This window comes from Hemitrygon akajei, chromosome 18 (genome assembly GCF_048418815.1).
Source record: "Hemitrygon akajei chromosome 18, sHemAka1.3, whole genome shotgun sequence".
In the NCBI taxonomy this organism is placed as follows: Eukaryota; Metazoa; Chordata; class Chondrichthyes; order Myliobatiformes; family Dasyatidae; genus Hemitrygon; species Hemitrygon akajei.
The window spans coordinates 14656034-14676285 of NC_133141.1; the positions used below are offsets into that span (position 1 = coordinate 14656034).

General features: G+C 38.6%; 1 protein-coding gene across 2 annotated transcripts in view; it reads right to left on the reverse strand.

The window, feature by feature from the left end:
- mcrs1 (microspherule protein 1) overlaps positions 1–20252 on the reverse strand; it is a 30498-nt gene that overhangs the window by 10117 nt on the left and 129 nt on the right. The window contains exons 2-10 of one of the 2 annotated variants that reach the window (XM_073070910.1): positions 16243–16382; positions 13431–13581; positions 10393–10531; positions 8505–8648; positions 6391–6500; positions 4452–4560; positions 3634–3772; positions 3018–3093; positions 326–354 (exon numbers count right to left, since the gene is read on the reverse strand). In XM_073070910.1, coding sequence (XP_072927011.1) covers positions 326–354; positions 3018–3093; positions 3634–3772; positions 4452–4560; positions 6391–6500; positions 8505–8648; positions 10393–10531; positions 13431–13581; positions 16243–16306 — 961 coding nt within the window. In that variant the 5' untranslated portion in view covers positions 16307–16382. Of the gene's footprint in view, positions 1–325; positions 355–3017; positions 3094–3633; positions 3773–4451; positions 4561–6390; positions 6501–8504; positions 8649–10392; positions 10532–13430; positions 13582–16242; positions 16383–20252 lie in introns of those variants that run through there. The other variant, XM_073070911.1, reaches the window with a different exon arrangement.

Sequence of the window (20252 nt, forward strand, 5' to 3'; positions counted from 1 at the left end):
CTGTAAAATACTATTGCAATGAGTTATACTGTACATAGTTCCCATAAAAGCCAAATACCTACTGCTAGACATCAACTGTACTCTCCAGTTAAACTTATCTATCAGCCAAGACTGTCACAGTTTCACATAACCTGCATGCGTAGCATAATCAGAATGTGAATATCCTCATGATAAAGTGCACAGGACAATACAAATTACTTGCACGTTATTTCAAATAATGGAACTTAAGAGTGGATGAGCTAACAAGAAAAAAAGTCCCAAGTTTCCATATTTGGTTTAAGTTAGCAAATATTCTGTCACCACAAATTGAGGAGTGGCAACTAACCATGTTCCAGGACATCATCTCTTGCTTCCCTAGGAAAGGAGAGAGAGAAAAAAACATCATTCAACATTCTATTGGACCAAAAGCACATTTCACAAGCAGATTTATGTATTTTGCCTACCCATCCTAGTCAAACGTAGTAGCATTGGCGTCACATCCAAATGCAAGACAATGAAGACAATGACCTCCTTCACAATCTAGTGGCAGAGGATTACCAGTCATTCAGCAATGCCTTGTGCAATGAGTCGTGTACAACAAAGATCACCACACAACATTCAGGAAAAAGCATCCTGGTGGATTTTCCCTTCAGTTATTCAAGGACAGCAGCTGCAGTATCTGGTTTGCTCTAGCTCATATTAAGTTACCTCGTTAATGTTACCCAAGACCCAAATCAAAATCATAGGGTGGTTAAAAAAACAAGACATTACAAAAAATAATCTGATGCAATTTAATTCGTCCAATTTAAAGATACAACATTTTACAATATTTGTCCAATGTGGACTTTAGTTGATCTTTTTTTCACGTTCACCACCAGGTCATAAGAAACCAGGTTATGCATCTGTTTTGATAAAAGGTCATTGACCTGAAACATACAATCTGTTTTCCTCCCCCCAAAGATGCTGAGTAAAGCTTGAGGGAACTGATGTAACAGAAAGCAACCAGATTGCTAGGTGCCAACGGTGTTCAACAAATCTCCTCACCGTCTCACATCCTAATCTCAGAGAAAACATGCCACAATGAAATAAAAACAGAGTATGCTGCAAATATTCAGAAGGTCAGGCTGTATCCATTAGTGTGAGAATAAGACCATAAGAGCAGAAGATATAGGAGCATAAGTAGGCCATTTGGTCCATCAAGTCTGCTCCGCCATTCAATCACGGGCTAATCCAATTCATCTAGTCATCCCTACTCTCCTGCCTTCTGCCCATACCCTTTGATGCCCTGGCTAATCAAGAACCTATCTCTGCCTTAAATACACCCAATGGCTTGGCCTCTACAGCTGCTCGTGGCAACAAATTCCAGATTTACCACCCTCTGACTAAAGTAACTTCTCCGTATCTCAGTTCTAAAAGGACGTCCTTCAATCCTGAAGTCGCGACCTCTTGTCCTAGAATCCCCTACTATGGAAAATAACTTTGCCATAGCTAATCTGTTCAGGCCTTTTAACATTCAGAATGTTTCTATGAGATCCCACCTCATTCTCCTGAACTCCAGGGAATACAGCCCAAGAGCTGCCAGACGTTCCTCATACGGTAACCCTTTCATTCCTGGAATCATTCTTGTGAATCTTCTCTGAACCCTCTCCAATGTCAGTATATCCTTTCTAAAATAAGGAGCCCAAAACTCCACACAATACTCCAAGTGTGGTCTCACAAGTGCCTTATAGAGCCTCAACATCACATCCCTGCTCCTGTATTCCATATCTCTAGAAAGAATGTCAAAATAGCATTTGTCTTCTTCACAACTGACTCAACCTGGAGGTTAACCTTTAGGGTATCCTGCACAAGGACTCCCAAGTCCCTTTGCATCTCTGCATTTTGAATTCTCTCCCCATCTAAATAAGTCTGCCCGTTTATTTCTTCCACCAAAGTGCATGACCATACACTTTCCAACATTGTATTTCATTTGCCACTTCTTTGCCCATTCCCCTAAATTATCCAAGACTCTCTGTTTCCTTAACACTACCCGCTCCTCTACCTATCTTTATATCATCGGCAAATTTGGCCACAAATCCATTAATACCGTAGTCCAACCTAGAATAACTAAGTTAATGGTATAGGTTAAACATAGAAACATAGAAAATAGGTGCAGGAGTAGGCCATTCTGCCCTTCGAGCCTGCACCACCATTCAGTATGATCATGGCTGATCATCCAACTCAGAACCCTGTACCTGCTTTCTCTCCATACCCCCTGATCCCTTTAGCCACAAGGGTTAATAAAGGTTGATAGTCTTTCATTAGAATTGGCTAGTTCTAATACAAACTGGACAGGACGGTCATCTGAAGTTGTTGAGCTCATCATTACGTGCCACGGTAACATAGCGGTTAGCATAACACTATTACAATTTGGGGTGTCAGAGTTCAATTCCAGTGCAGACTCTAAGGAATCTCTGTGCGTCCGCCCTGCGGATGCATGGGTTTTCCCTGGGTGCTCCGGTTTCCTCCCATGGTCCAAAGACATACTCAGGTAGGTTAATCGGTCATTGCAAATTGTCTCATGATTAGGTTAGGGTTAGTCAGGGTTGCTGAGGCAGCGTGGCTCGAAGAGCCAAAATGGCCTACTTCGTGCTGTATTGCTAAATAAATAATTATATATATATTTCATTGAGCCTTGAAGGCTGTGTGTCAAGTTGGAAGACAAGATGCTGCTCGAGCTTACACTGTTCCAACATAGGTTTAAGGATTTATATCTCATCTTCAATGCAGCATCCTACAGCACTTGGAACTTAACACTAAATTCAACAGTTTCAGATTTCCAGTATCAGCCACAATGAAACACTGACCATCACACAACCAAATTATAACTTTATTTTATCAGATTGTGCTGGGTTCAAAATTAGGTCCTACAAGTGCAAGGCTAACACTTCACCACAGTTATACTTCATTTCTCCAAAAAGCAAAGGGGAATATTTAGTTAAAAAAATTTAGTAGTAGAGAAATAGATATAATATTCACACAAACATTCAAACCCTTACTTGAGCTTGCTGTCATCTATCATATCTTCAGCATCAGAGAAATTCAGAACCTGATCTCCTTTAGGTAATGGTTGGACTAGAGAAATAGTAAAGATCAGTCAAGAGAGCAATAAAGTCGTCCAACTGTACAATAAACAGCAGCAGCATGAAGTTACATTTACTTAATGCAGTTAATGAATTGTAATGTCTAGAATTACTTTGGAAATGCAATCTAGATATTAAGGAAGACAGAAGAATTGGCAAAGGTGTGATCATAGGCTTTAAGCAAGAGAAACGGGTAACAAGGTTTAGGTAAATATTTCAGAGCACAAGGCTATAGTAGCCAAAAATAACATGCCTGTAGATTAAGAAAGGAACAACACCTAGATCTCCTTTAGATCAGAATACTGGCGACCCCAATTCAGCGTCTACACTGATCAGAGCCAAGCCTAATTCTGTTAGTGACAGCTAGGGCAATTAGGTGAGTTGGTGGACCTGGTTCAGTTCCACTGATCTAGCCCAAATGCAACCCTTAACAATTTGTATCCTCTGCACAGTTCAACATTTAAGGGTACACAGAAAGCTACAGATTAATGGCTATTCCCACTCAACATCCACATTGCCAACATGTTTTTACCTGTTTGATCTTCTAAGAGGTAGTACTGTTTCATCAGCTGCCAGTGAACTTGCAAGGATTTTGCAGTTCGTGACTGATAGAAAACATTTGGGTGTTTGTTTAGCAACTCCTGAAAAGTATCCAGTGTAGGTTGACTGGTCTGTGGGCCAAACAGAAATAAAGGAAAAGTAAATAATATTACAATATCAGAAGCTTTGCCCTAATAGACATTCACCATCTAAAGGAACATGCATGATATAGAAGCCAATTTGTCTATTTAAATGGTTAGGATTTGTTTAAATGTTTTATTACAACTTTCATTTGAATTTAATAAGAAAATACAAAGCAGAAAAAGAAGAAAAAAATACATCTTTCTTTGCCCCCAGCCTTCTAGAGATAAAATATTGCTCAATAGAACCATACTTGCAATTCTCCCAAGGATCACCTTAAGCACTATTCTTCACATGAGGGATGAAATATCATGCTATCCCACATCATCAGCATCAAAGAACGCATTATAAATTAAGCACTGATTCAATACTCACTGCCAGGTACATCCTACAGCTATAACTGTACAGTAATTAAGAAAACTTCATTGTTATGGTATAGCATCATACAGTGCCTCACAACTGTAATTATTGTACATAACTAATTCAGCAGAACTGGAATGGAACCAGAACTGCTTCATGTGTTTGTGGCTCTTTATTGTGTGAATTTGTTGTACACAATATCCACTTCACCCTTGGACTGGTGCTATTATTTTCCTCTCCTGCCCCTCACCCACCCTCAGTTGAAAAAGTTAAGTAAATCAGACTTCTGGAAAATCTTGCAAGGATTACCGATCCAATCTTCGCCAACTGTTGCTCCTCTGCCTTGCTGTAGAGAGCTTTGGCCTGAATTGCTGCAATTGCTTCAGGATGAAGCTGCCTCATTGCCTGACAAGCCAGTCTGAAAGAACATTAAGACAAATAGGTTTGTATGATCTTTCAATTACAAAGTCAAACGATAGAGCAGGAGGGTTAAAGAGGTAGTTTGTGAAATCTAGAAGACATTGAGCAAAACTCAAGCAATTATACATATCTAAAGCCTACAATCATAAAACAACCTTGATATCTCTCCTATCCACATTACAAATACTTATAGTATAGTGATCTTTCGTTGTCTTCACATTAAAAAAAATAGAAATTTCAAGAAAAATACAAAATTGACTGCACAACTGTAATGAAATAATAACTTGTGGTACAGTAAATATAACTAAAAATTACTGCTTGATTCACTATTTGCTCTAATACTCCCCAATGCCATTAGGCTTTACAATTCTACCGCCAGGACTTAAGAACTTTTTAAAAGCTATTATTAATGCTTTTTGAGATAGTGATTTAGATGCATATCATATTTTTTACTGAGTTAAGTATTGTATGTAATTAGTTTTGCTACAACAAGTGTATGGGACATTGGAAAAAAGTTGAATTTCCCCATGGGGATGAATAAAGTATCTATCTATCTATCTATCTAATATATGCAGATAACAATTATTCATTGCCTTTCACCAGCATAATGACCTTAAATTACAATTATACCAGAAGCATATATAATTTAAATGCAAGTTATTATGAGGTGAATAAGGAGACTAATATATCACAGAGCTGGTGTCTGGATTTGGGTTCAAGATCTTCCCTTTTTAATTTCTTTTACACATTCTTGCCAACTCACTAAAACTTTCCACCAGTATTAACTGGAAGCTAAATACATGTCAGCAACCTGTTTTATCATAAAAATTGTTTGGCACCAAGAGAGAAGGAAAGAGAAGGAAGAAAACACCTGGACTTAAGAGGGCAGAAAAATAAGAACAGTCAAACTTTAAATGAGATAATAGTGGTTTAAGTACTAGTCTCTCATCTCTAAATCTGTATTTAAGGCCAGAGCAATTGATAGGGTAAACATGTTTGAAGGCTCCAATACACAGGATTGAAAAAAAAGCTGCATTACTACCATCAGGAAGGTGGTACAGGAACCTGTTCAAGTCCACCTCAACAGACTCCCACAACTTCAGAATGAATTGGCATTTCTTTGAGGAAAAATTCATTCTCATGCTCAATGAATTGACTTTCTGAGTTTAAAGCAGAGAATGGTGAGCCTTGTTCTGAGGTAGACACCCAGCACCTCACGTTTTGGTGAAAGAAAGCAAACTCAGCTATATGTCACTTATAAATAAATTATATATTTTTTGTCAAGGCTCAACATTTACTCTAATAAGACAGACATATAGCTGAGTTTACTTTCTTTCACCAATAAGTTTTTCCCCAAATATGGCTTTAGGTACTTTTAAACATGTAAATGGTTAAACCTGAAGGATTCTAACCATAATTTTAAGAATGCATTCCACTACTTTTCTTGTTTCTTTTATTGTTCAAATATTCTGATTGTTCTGCTCATCAACATTTGTTCTTTCACTTTAAGAAAGCACATAAACTATTGACAAACCCTGCTTATTTATTAGATATGCTAGTCGGTAGTATTATAACGATGATCTGGTGGGCAATGGTAAATCTTAAAGCACAGGATTTCTGAACGTGTGTGTGCATTATGATGACCAATTTAGCTGTGTTTTACTGAGACAGAAAGTGTTGCTTCTCTTGATGAAAGATTTTATAACAACTGTATATGCTCAATTTTTCTTAATACAAACAAAACCCAGAAGAAACTCTGGAAGCAAAAATTAAAACCAAGAAAATCCCAAGCTTCACTGCTCAACATATTTGGAGTAATTTCACTTACTTCGATATTACAGGATCATACAGCAGCGCGTACCACCGCTCCTGAATCTCCCGTAATGTGAAGTGACAGCTGAACTTCACACCAAGGTGCACGGCAGTCAAGTCATTAGTCTACAAGTCAAAAATGAAACATCAGACCCTCAAGGAGGGCAGTAATATTAACTATAAAAGTTAATGTGTTGATACCACTGGACAGGTGGTTAACATTATTTGTACACTCAGCAGCCACTTTATTAGGTACACCTGCTCGTTAACATTAATATCTAATCAGCCAATCATGTGGCAGCAGCTCAGTGCATAAAAGCATGCAGTTTCAAAAGCAAGCCGGCCAAGAGTTTTAGTTGTTGTTCAGACCAAACATCAGAATGGGAAAGAGATGTGATCTAAGTGACTTTGACCGTGGAATGACTGTTGGTGCCAGATGAGACAGTTCGAGTATCTCAGAAACTGCTGATCTCCCGGGGTTTTCACGTACAACAGTCTCTAGAGTTTGCAGAGAATGGTGCAGGAAAAATAAACATCCAGTGAGTGGCAGTTCTATGGGCAAAAACACCTTGTTCATGAGAGGTCACAGGAAAATGACCAGACTGGTTCAAGCTGACAAGAAGGCAACAGTAGCTTAAATAACCAGGCATTACAACAGTGGTGTGCAAGAAGAGCATCTCTGAACACACAACACATTAAACCTTGAAGTGGACAGGCTACACAGCAGCAGAAGACCATGAACATACACTCAGTGGCCACTATGTTAGGTACAGGAGGTATTTAATAAAGTGGCCACTGAGTGTATATCCACTAAGGGAATGGTGGGACTAAAGCTCCAGAGAAAACAATTCACATCCCATCTACGTAGTTGGGAAATAGGAATGGTGAATAATCTCGAATGAAAGCTGATCTTTCAATGAGGTACACTGTGAAAAGTCTGATAATTATTAAAGCTCATCAGGATCGCCATTGTACTTAGGAAAGGAAATTCTGCTATCTGGCCAATCGTGCACTTTTGTTAGTTTTTTAAATAACCTCAGGGAAGGTGTTGCTGGCAGCCAGTATTTATTGCCTATCCCTAATTGTTTTCTAGGAGGTAGTGACGAGCCACCACCTTGAACCACTGCAGTCCTTGGGGCAACAATGCTGCCATGATGTTCCTAGGCAGAGTTCATGAAGCTACAGTTAGTATCATTTAACAGCATAACAAAACATACATACATAAACATAAATGTCTCCCTATATCTACAACTTCCCATTCCCCCTTCTTCTCTGTTCACTATCACCTCGGCTTTTTCTCCTTGGAGCGATGGAGGATCAGAGGTGACCTGATAGAAGTGTAGAAGATGATGAGAGGTATTGATCGTGTGGATAGTCAGAGACTTTTCCCCAGGGCTGAAATGGCTGCCACAAGAGGACACAGGTTTAAGGTGCTGGGGAGTAGGTACAGAGGAGATGTCAAGGGTAAGTTTTTTTACTCAGAGAGTGGTGAGTGCGTGAAATGGGCTGCCAGGAACGGTGGTGGAGGTGGATATGATCGGGTCTTTTAAGAGACTTTTGGATAGGTACATGGAGCTTAGAAAAATAGAGGGCTATGGGTAAACCTAGTAAGTTCGGCACAACTTTGTGGGCTGAAGGGCCTGTATTGTGCTGTAGGTTTTCTATGTTTCTATAAAACTGAAAGCAACACTGTGGCACCACCTAGTGACAAGAATAGGGAACTTCAACAGCATTTAATCAATCAAATCCACAAACTATTTGCTGAAGAAACTCAGTGGGTCAGGCAGTATCTATCGAGAGAAATGTACAGTTGAACTTTCGATGGAGACCCTCATCTCAACTCAAAATGTTAACTGTCCATTTCCATTCACCAGCACCTTGTTCCAGATTCCAACATCAGTAGTCTATGCAAAACTTTTAGTCTGGACACAATTCTGACACAGTGTTTGTTGTGATGGAACATGCAGAGAAATAAGAGGCATATGAACAGGCAGAGAATGGAGAGATATAAATCACATGCAGCCAGAAGGGATTAGTAAAATTCACATTGTGGTTTGCACATACATCATGTATTGTTCTAAAACAAAGAAGGCTGGAAACTAGAATTTGTCCCCATCTCTGCTATTTTACCTGCAAAACAGCATTTATTAACAACAAGTCATCTGTTGGTTTCCATCGTCCAAGATCTTTCGTGACCTGAAGGGGCTGCTTACTTTTCTTTAGCCGTTTGACGATACTGCTGGGAGCTAATGGCACTGTGGTGGATTTTGATAACTATTTTAAAAAATATACAGAACGGTATTAAATGCTGTATTAAAGGCAATCCACCATTCCTTTGATGGATATATTCCACATCCCCAAGTGGGATATTTCTCCAACTAAACCAGTACTCAAACAATCTGGTTCAATACATACAAACCATATTAGATTACCACGGGGCAAAAAACACATACATTATAGTTGAAGAAATTTCAGTTAGAAAAAATAAAAACAGAAAATGCTCAGCAGGTTAGATACCATCTGTGAGAGTGTTAATGGAACAATTGATGTTTCAGGGCAACTAACCTTCATGATGGAAGGTCATTGACCCAAATCATTAACAAAATCTGACCTACTGAGTACTTACAGCATTTCTTTTTTTTTTAAAAACAGATTTCTAGAATTTTGTTTGCGTGTCAGAGATAGAAGTATGAAATAAAAGAGAAAAAATATGTCCAGAGGGTCAGTAAGCATCTGGAAAAGTGATAGAATTACAACTGGAACATTAGACTTTTAAAAGAACACCCTACCAATGAGTTTAACTACCCAAACAACAGATTAAAAAACAGTGAAGTGTTTTGCCCTGCACAAAGGTCACTTTGTCAGCATGACTTCTGAATAAATGATTATGTATAATTACATAACTTAACAGCATAAGAACAGGTTAGTTATACATCTACTTACAACTTATTAAAGGCAATAGCCGGCTCAGTGATACAACCTAAATCTTAATCCTCTTTTATCCCCCCCATGCTGTAACATTGATTCTGGTAAATGAGTAGAACTATATATTAAGTAACTTTTGTCTTTCACGTGCTGAAGGAACTGTTGTTACCAACTACAAATACACATTCTCAATGTGATGACATGAGTTTCCCAAGTGCTCTGGTTTCCTCCCATCCCAAAGATGTTCTGGTTGGTGATTAATTAACCACAATAAATTACTTCTCATGTGCAGGTGAGTTGTAGAATTTTGTGAGTTAATGGGAATGAGGAGAGAATAAAATGGGATTATCAGAGAATTAGTGTGAATGGGTCACTGACGGCAGTACAGACTGGGTAGGCCAAAGGGGCCATTTCTGTGCTACATGACAATCCCAACATACCTGGATTTTGCAATCACAAGGAGGAAGCTACTGCATTATTTCACTGTTTGAGAATCCAGCATTAATTTCAGTGACAGCTTCCTTTAATTCATTAGCTAACACTTAACTATTTATACAAGTAGCGAGCTCTAGGAGACAACGCACAGCTTGAGAATTGAGTGAGGCTCTAGCATGACTGAAGGATCAAAATGATGAAGTTCAGACATTGGTGACACTTTCAAATCCTTTTGCACCTTTGTACTCTTCAACTCCACTGCCGGGTAACAAATGTAGAATCAGCACTTTTCAGGATATTGTCAATGCACAGGGGATAAAGCAGCTCTACAGAAATTCTTAATGGAAAGCAAAACTTTGTGTTACTATACTTAACCCATTGTGAATAAGCACTCACTCAAGTTAGAAAATATTTCCCCAACAGCAGCTTCTATTGAACCAAGGTTTTAAAAAAGCATAATAAACATGAGATGAATGTCTGAAATAAGAACCAAAAACCAGTGAAAGCAGAAATGCATGCCAGAGCCATCATAAATAAGCAAGCCCAACAAGTTTATCATTAGAAGTTGAACTTTCATTTTTTATGTTTCCATATTTCAACAGACCTGCAGTGTGTTTCCAGCATTTTGTACTTTTTTGTGTTTATGTTTAATACATACTTTTTTCTTTTCATTGGGTGGTGGTTCACTGCTGGAGTATCGTGCAGGTTCCATCCCTGTTGGGCCTTTTGCCCGAGTGGAAGATTTAGCCAGGCTGCTTTCAACTAGCTCATCATCAAATTTCTTGCGCTTTATGGATCTGAAAAAGGGAACAATGCAAGAGTCTTCCATTGGTGGTGTGAACGAAAGTGACAGAACAAAGAGTCACTGTTGGAATAGGAAGGCTGGCCTAGTTGCTCCAGTTAACAGAATTTCTGCCAATTCAAAGATTGAAATCTGAGCAATTAAGAGAAGAAATTACTCCCATATCTCAGCATGGGGAAATCAATAATGCATTGGCAAAGCACTTTTCTTCAACCCAAAAAAAGGTGAATGCAGCCCAAACTGAAGGTGTGAAACCTTCTCTTTGTCAACTGCAAAGTGGATTTGAAGTTACCTCATGCCAATTCCTGAAGTATGAATCTGCAGCATAAAGCTGCTCTTAGTTCATTGTTAATAAGGAACAATAAGAAAGAATGTTCACAGTGGTAAGGGTGGTCTTTTAAATTTGGCTTTGGGGGTGAAAGAGGACAATTTCCTGAGTAAGCTGTTACTCCTTTAACATCTTGATGCTGATACTAGACAAATGACAAAAGCATACTTTAATCCCCAGCAGAAACATCCCTTACCTTAGAGTGGAGATCTAGTCAAGATGTAATTTCTCATGCAAACTTTAAAGCTGAAATATATACCCAGCTACCAATAGTTTAGTTTGCATATCACGTCACATATTTACTTCATATAAAAATACCACAGGCTCATAAATTTACACTTAAGCTAATCATCAGCATTCAATCCCTACACACAACCCAGCAGAGAATTTCCTTTTTCACACTTGTGGATTTATCATGAAAAATTAGATTGCAAACCTATTTGTACAGAGATCATGAGCTTTGTGTCGAGTCCTTGCAGGAGCTATACTCATCCAGATGCTGTTCTGTGTAGCATTAAAAAACTCAGGTTCAATGTGGTTTCTACTGGAATAATTGAGCTTACTCAGAGATGTTCTAAAAATTCTACATTGGGCCCATGCTACTGGAATGGATATCAGGATATTAAAGAGAAGTGCATCCATTCCAGATTACTACTCTACAACCTTGTGAACAAGGAGTGAGAACATGGCTTGGCTTTACTGTGATTCCCTTATGATCAAGCAGTCCAACTTACTGTGCAGTATTACCCTTGAGGAACGGTTACTCAAGGTACAGAGGACTGCTAACCACCACTGAACCATTTGAAAGATGAAATAAGCATGCTCAGGCAGGGCAGATGTAGATGAAAGAGGAGAAAATAATAGTGAACAATATTTTTTTTCCCTCCAAAAGTATGAAAAGGCCTCTATTTTCGACTAAAATAAGCCATAAAGCTTGGACATTTATTAATACTGCTTTCCTCACTGCGCACAACAATTCTGTGAATGCCAAGACTTGGGTTTTAATGCACAACATCTGTACTTGCTCAGTTTTTGTGTGTGGTTGATTGAATGAGTGCTGAAATCATTAAACATTACAAAGCTGTGAACTTTAAAATAGCACTTCAAAGTAGTGATGCAGCCAAAATAGCCTGATGTGGGATCTACAAGGTTTAAGCTATTGAGGACTGAATTAGCACCAGCAAGAGGAAAAACTGCAGAGGAAGGGATTCTTCCTTCTTTCCTTACCACAACCACCCCAGTCCCACAAGCAGCCTGAAAACCTCATCACCGTCAATGAAAAGAGACCTGATGGTAGGTCACTCAATAAGAGAAGCCCGGCGAGAGGGGGAAATAAAATATAAATTCAGATAATCCTATCAAATTGCCAAAACTCCATCCACTCAGTTAAATGTGCATGAAAATACATGGGAAGGAAAGGGAAAAACATCTAGCAACACACTGTCAAACTGAGTACTAAACAAATCTTCTGGAAGTTTAAGGCTCTTCAAAAACTGACTTATTAAATCCACCAATAAACTTCACATTTTACATTCAGCAGACAGTTCAAGTGAATCTGGTCAATCTCATTATCATCTTGTATCCTTGGAGACTCACTGTTTCATTATGGATCCTAGATTAAATGCAAAAAGGTCTGTCGTAGGCATTTCTGTAGAGTAAGTGAGGTACAGGTGGCCCCCGTCTTTCGAACGTTCGCTTTACGACAGCTCACTGTTACGAAAGACCTACATTAGTACCCATTTTTGCTAACCAAAGAGACTTTTCGCTTTTACAAAAAAAAGACACCTGCTTTATACGTGTGTTTACCCTGAGAAAGACTACCATGACCGTGAAGCCTTGTGCAGGCAGTTGTGTGTGCATGCGTGTATGTGTGTACATGCCGATTTTTTTTCTCCAAATCGATTTTGGTTTGTTGTCTTCCCGATTTTGGTAAGTGAAACTACATTGTACATACAACATTTCTACTTTATATAGGCTGTATATTTATCATATAATTCCTGCTTTTACTATATGTTCGTGTTATTTTAGGTTTTATGTGTTATTTGGTTTGATCTGGTAGGTTATTTTTTGGGTCTGGGAACGCTCAAAAATTTTTCCCATATAAATTAATGGTAATTGCTTCTTTGCTTTACGACATTTCGGCTTATGAAAGGTTTCATAGGAACGCTCTACCTTCGGATAACGGGGGAAACCTGTACTGTACAAACTGCCATCTCCCAAGGTGGCTTCAACTCCCTACCTCTGGGAGGCATTGTCCAACATACAGAAAAATTAAAACGGCCACTGCTGCCAGTGTGAGCTCTTGTTGCCATACTTCTCTGACAACCTGAAAATGAGTGCACGAGCACAATCCTATCATTTCCTTGGTAGCGCCGGTACTCAGAACTCCACCCCATAGCGTAAACAGAATGCAGATCGTCAGGTGAGAATTAGTGGGGGAGCAGGGCAAGGGTGGCAACACATATTGTAGAACCGTTTCAAGTAGAAGTGGCACTGCAATATAAATAAAAGTGTAAAGAGCTCGTGGGTTAGCTGAAGAGGCAGAGCATTTCCACCCCTGCGTTACCTGGATGAGCTCCTGCGTTTGGGAAGTAGGCTGAAGGCTTGAGTAGCTGTACGTTTCTGTGCCGAGGGGGACTGGTCCCCATCAGATCTCCCCACAGGCCCTGTCGACATAAGCCTTGTCCCAATAGTACCCAGTGTACACTGTTGCTCAGCTTCAAAAAGGAAAGAGAAAGTGTTGCTTATTATTTCATTTAAAAAAACGGACCAGCTTTACCATCCACATGATCCAATATACAGCCAGGCAACAAGATTCCAAAAGGTTTAAATACTCAGTACAATGTGGTGAGGCTACACAATTTCTGTATCGTTCTAAAGTACACACCATTGATTTACGCTTATTTTATTCAAGCTGTTGTCTGGAGTGACTTTTGCCAAACTGCCAGCCCACTAGCTCCCACCATCCCATCTCCTGAAAGCTGACCACTGTTGCCATATAGTTCAATGGGCACCATATGCCCATTGCTACTTTGCCCTCAGTGGCTTTTCGTTAAGGCTCACACAGAGTTCACCATTTACCATGGGAAGAATGGAACTGAAAGAATTGTAATCAAGCCAGAAAGCATTCTTCACCATCAGCAGCAAACAGGGGTTACTGCACAACAATCCCAACCAGCTTTCCTTTCTCTAGCTAAGGGCCACAACTATAGCAACTCTTCTGCCACTCAGTGTGACATCACCAACTGTAGCACAGAGCCTGCTAGTGGACTTGGTTTCTTTTGGGAGGAGAGGGACCAGAATGGATTCTAGTAATGGCTCATTAGAAATTTCAATAAATAAAAATTGCATTAAATCTAGAAGTATGTCTTTCTGAAATGCATGACAATCTTTCATTTTAATTAAAAGCACACCTAAAACAGAAGAAAATCTTCCCTGAGTAATAGGAATTTCCAAGTAATATCACATGGAAAGCACACAGTAGGAAGTTAATATCATCTGCCACAAGCTCAAAAACATTATTTAATTTTACAAAAGACTGTTTTTCCTATTTGTTCGCCATACCATTCCAACTAACTCCTCCATTTAAGGGTCAATCAAAAATGGTTACAATTCTTAATTAACTCATTCCTCACATAAGAAAACTTAATATACTATTGGAGTGGTAGCTATAGATACATATATGTCCCATAGTTAGAACGAGTTGTCCAGGTCTTCTTCCCCAATTTCTCATTGTTGCTGAAAGCATCAGCAGCCATCATCATCATCACTAGAAAGATCATATTTCATAACAGCCAAAGAGTCGGTAGTAGGTTATTACATAAGAAATAGGAGTAGACCATTCAGACACACAATCTTCTTACTATTGAATAGGACCATAGCTGATGCTACATCTCTGTCCACTTTCCCACTCAATCCTCATACCCTTGACTCTTTTAGCATAAAAAAAATGTCAAACTCACCCTTGAATATAGTAAATGATGAAGGTTCACACCCCTCCACAGCAGAAAACTCCACAGATTCACAACCATTGGTTCAGTAAGTTTCTCACCTCAGTGCAAAATAGTCAATGTCTCATCCTGACACTATGATTCTAGCCTGAAGAAACAGCTTCTCATCATTTACTCCATCAAACCCCATCAGAATTTTATCTTTAGATGAGATCAATAGTTGTTCTCAAGCTTCCATTCTACACACAAGATAACCCACCCATCCCAGATCTCCTGTGAACTTGGGGACTTCCTAGCAGAGAATTAGTGGATTGCAAGCAACAGTAGGAACCTGGCTTTTGACTTTCCTCCCTAATTCAAGAAATGCGGAGGACAACTACCTCAGCCACCAATGCTCAGCTAACTTAGTAGAGGAGGAATTCATTATGCATAATGCAACCCATTTGTTGGTCTAAATCAACACAAAAATCAAGAGTTTTTTTGTAAGGTTAGATTGTCACTTGATCATTTCATTTGTCACATCTTGCAACCCTCATCTACCCATCATCAGACATGCAATTACTATGGACTTGGGGAATGGGAGAAGAGATTTAAATTTCAAGGACCCAGAAAGAAAGCAGAAAAGATTTATTTAAATGATACCAGGGATAAGGGACTATAGGGATGCAGAGACTAATGTTGTTTTCCTTCAAACAGAAAAGTTTAAGAAGAGATTTGATAGGAATGAATAGCTGTAATCAAGTAAAACAGGGGAAAAAAAACTTTCCAGTGGCAGAGGCACAGATTTAAGGCAATTAGTGAAAGAACTAGAAGTGAGATGTGGAATTTTTTTTTTTTTTTTTTTACACAGCAAGTTGTGATCTGGAACATACTGCTTGAAAGGGTGGTAAAACTAGATTCAATAGTTACATACAAAAGAAAACTGAATGCTCAAAGTGTAAGAACTTGTAGGATTATGGTCAAGGAACAGGACTAATTAGTAGCTCTTTCAAGGAACCGGCACAGATACAAAAGCTTTCAATGATTCTATATACTGGAACCATATAACTCACAATATTAAATTAAATTGAAGTAGCAAATGGACAAAATAGTAGTTTCCAAATTTAAGTTTCCATGAACCATTTCAGTGCTCATGAAGACTTGGGGATTGTGAACAGAATTAAATCTATGCTCCCAAAAATTTGAAATTATTAACAGATATCAGTGTTCTGTTTCAAGATTTTTACCAATAAGACATGAGTGCCAAAATTCTCTTTCGAAAGTTCCAAGAGAATAAAATTCTAATACATCACATTAGCAATGCAATGAAATGACTTAAATACTATGATTTGGGGTTGAAGATGGGTCATAGATCAGACATCCGAGCTTCATCAGTCTTTCTGAATGCTAATAAAGCACCCACCCTTGAAGCACTACAGCATACAATACCTTTATCTAAACTTCTTCCCTCCAGAAGACAACTACTTTGACTAGCAGAGGAGGAATTACTCATTATCCGTGGCAGCCCGATAGACTTGAGTCACAGTTGGAAGCTTTCTGTGTGTCTCATTGACCAAGAGAATATGGATCTGCAAAATAAGATTCAAAAACAAAACTTAAAATCAATGATTCAATCAAGTTCAGATTCCTTTGCTTTCCTTTCCACTTTGGAGGCTTGTCAAACTTTGTCCTGGAGATGTTTACAAACAGAATCTCAAGAATGGTAACAACACAGGACATCACTTGGCCCATCAAGTCCGTGCAGAGTCAATTGCAACAACAATCCAGTGATCTTCTCCCCACAGCCCTACAAACACTTTCCTTTCAAGTACATTCACTTTCCTTTTACACATGACAATTGAACTCCTCCACTACTACACCACCTGGTAGTGCATTCCTGATTCTAATCACTTGCTGCATGAAAGGATTTTGCTTATGTCATAGCATGAAGCTTATTCTTCCAGTAACTTTCTCTATAGTTCTTGATCCTTTAGCCAATGAGAACAATTTCTCCTGAGATACTATACATGTATTTCGTGATTTTAAAACTCCATCAAATCCCCTCTTAGTCTTCAATGTTCCACAGAAAACACCCCATCTTCTCTAGGTTGTCCACGTGACTGGAATCCCTCAGCCAATTAACCAAATTAACTGGAATTATACAGGTGGCCTTCATGATCCCATTCTGCTATGAAGAAGGGTCACTGGCCTGAAATGTTAACTGTTTTTTTCCAGAAATGCTCTCCAAACTGCTAAGTATTTCCAGCTGTTTCCATCTTACTTCAATTATATGCATGATAGCTGTGGCACTGACATATGAATTAGAAAGTTGTGCTTGCAGTTTTGTGCTTTACAGAAAATTCTATGCTGAGACTCCAGTGCATTAATGAGGGTTTTCTATACTGCTAAAAAGTATGTTAATCGTCAAATGATATGTAAGAACAACACTCCCATCAACTTTCATAAGCAGAGTAAATTATTCTGGGTGTTCCTGTCAATATTTGTCCTTTTTTACAAGTTATACTGGATGCTCTTTTTAAATTTGCCATGGTACAGAATACAAGAGCAGGGAGGTTAAAATAGAACTTTGCACAATACTAGTTTGACCACATCTTGAGTATTGTGTACAGTTCTGTTCACAACATTCCAGAAAAGATGCAATGTCACTGGAGAGAGAGCAGAGGAAGTACAAGGAATTCCAGAAGTGGAAAATTTGAGCTGTATGGAAGATTTGGATAAGTTATAGCTGTTTCCTTTGGAAGGGAGTAGGCACTTAATTGAACCACATAAAATTATGAGGGTCCTGGATAGAGAAATAAGAAGGTCTTGTTTCCTTAGCATTGCAGTCCGTGGGAGCTTGCTATCCATAAGTTAGCTGCTTTGTTTTCTACACTGCAATTGTACCACACTTCAAAATAATTTAAACGCTTTGCAGACAATTTGGAAAATATCAGGATCGAGAATAGCACCACATAAATGCAAGTCTTTCCCCCACCCCCTTACTGTATTTTATATTGCAGTCCCTAGCAGCAAAGTCAAGTAAAACTGTTAGCAGTGACTTGTATTGAAGTCTAGCAAGGAACTCTGTGCACCTGTTCTTGGACTCCAAAAACCTCAGCAGAAAAAAAGAAATTTCAAATTGAGTATCTAATTTTTAATTTAAAGATACAGAGACTAGGAATCACCATTTTAACATTAAGAGAAAACAACTCAAAATCAAAGAGGTACAACAATTCAGGTGAACAGATTTTACAGAATTATACTGCACCACATGCTGGACATAACCCTGTGTCCCAGCCTGAATGCATTCAGAACTCTAAACTTTAACCTGACAGAAGTCGTACTGCACGTTTTCAATCCACGACATGTTGCTGGGTTAGGGTTTGGGTATTTGATCCTCCACAATATTCCACGTGGGAATTTAAACTGGAGGTGGCAGTGTTTTTTACAAGGTTGAGTTGTGAGCTTGACATCAACCCGACACAGATGGAGAGCGCACTCGGGAACAGTCACTGGATCGAACTCGGGAACCTCCGTTCTCAAGCCCGCGCTGATCTCACTGCACCACCAAGTGACCTTAAGAAAATTATTTACCCCTTGGTAAAATTACTTTGCACAATTGCAGTCTTAATCTCAATTTATTCTCACACACGCATTTGTCAATCCCAAATGCTCTTATCAGTTTAACAGGCAATAAAGCACCCCAACCTAAAACTATAAATTATTTCTTAAATTACAATGTTGGTTCACCAGTAGTCTTTTATTACAGTAAGACCAATTTGCTTGAGATTTTTCCATAAATTGTTTTTTTCACAATGGGAAAGACTCTAGCTTTTGAACACAAGAAAACTTAAGGGTTTTGTTTTCTTTTGGTACTTGTTTTTCCCCATCTGCCTATTGTCCCCATACAAATGCCACTGGCCAAGTCTGATGCAGTCAGCTAACAAAAAGGATGGCTTGTGTAGAGCATAAATATTGGCACAGACCTATTAATTTTGCAACCAGATCTTTCAACCTATGTAATTTTGTACAAAAGGACAATTTCATTTACCACAATGGATATCCACATAAAACAAAAATTAAAGTTCACATCTTGAGTGTCAGTTTAACAATTTTATTCAAGTACATATTTGCTTAGGGAATGCAATACTTGAAAGTCATGTGAAAACTTGTGTCAGGAAAATGAAATATCCTTTTGCAGGTTCTATAATAATGCAGGTTATCGAACAATGAATAAAGTGTTTTTAAAAGTACATTATATCTATTCTAATCAAGGCATGAGTCATGCCACCTTTCATACTCATGAAGAGAAATCCACCTGCACTCACCCTATCTCTGCTCAATAACCACCAAATGTGGTGGATATAGGCAAAAGGTGGTAGGTTCAAGAGCTACTCCAGGATATCAGTGACCAAAGAGTGTGGTTCCAGTTTTCTCAATGTTTAGCTCAAAGAAATTGCAGTTCATTCACATTTAACAAGCAGCCTGATGATCTGAAGTTAGTGCTGTAGTAAGAATGATGATGAAGAACTACACCTAGGCATGGTCATTATACATGAAGATAACTAGATATGGAAGAGACCAAAAAATGTCTTATTGAGGGCTGAAAGAGAAGCCGTTGCCACAGAGAATTTGGGCCTGATCAGATGCAAAACAGTAGAATCAAGAGAGGACAGTTAATGAACATACGTGTTTGGAAAAGAATGGTTTGCTGACCATCACAGAAGCTCCAGAGGACATAAAATAATGTTCTGCAGTGGTCACTGAGAATATTCTTACAACTTTGGTCAAGGGAGCTTGAGTGATGTAGAACTACCAGAAACTTATTAGAAAAAGACTGGTCTGCTAAATCAAAATCTTAACTAAATGCAGTAAGGTTAAATCCTCAGATTCTAGGAAAACAGCTGAGCTGGAGAACTTAATTACAGACTTTGATAAATTAATGGATGAATTTTGTATGCAGTAGTGAAGTTACAGCATTTCCACTGATATAGAAATACCTAGTGATATTACTTGTTTTTTTTTTCCTTTTTCTATTTGCACATTGGTTGTTTCTCTGATTGGGTGTTTTTTTCCCCATTGATTCTATTGTATTTCTTGTATTTACTGTGAATGCTCGCAAGAAAATGAATCTCAGGATTGTACACAGTGACATACAAGTACTTTGATAATAAATTTACTGTGAACTTTTGAACTATAAATGACTTTAATCAGTATCATGGCAGAAGAAACCCAATTGGGGATTTAAGAAAAAGCTTCAAAAACACGTACATTAAATCAGCCTGCGATACCATCCTGGACAACTTGTCAACACCAAAGGCACCACACCAGACAGCCCAACCCACCCAATCCGTGTCGCATGAGGCAGTATTTAAACCAGTTATCAGCCCCGAAAGGTTTAACAATGTTTACGCCATGAGCGTAAAATAAAGCACGGACACTATACACCAAGCTTATAC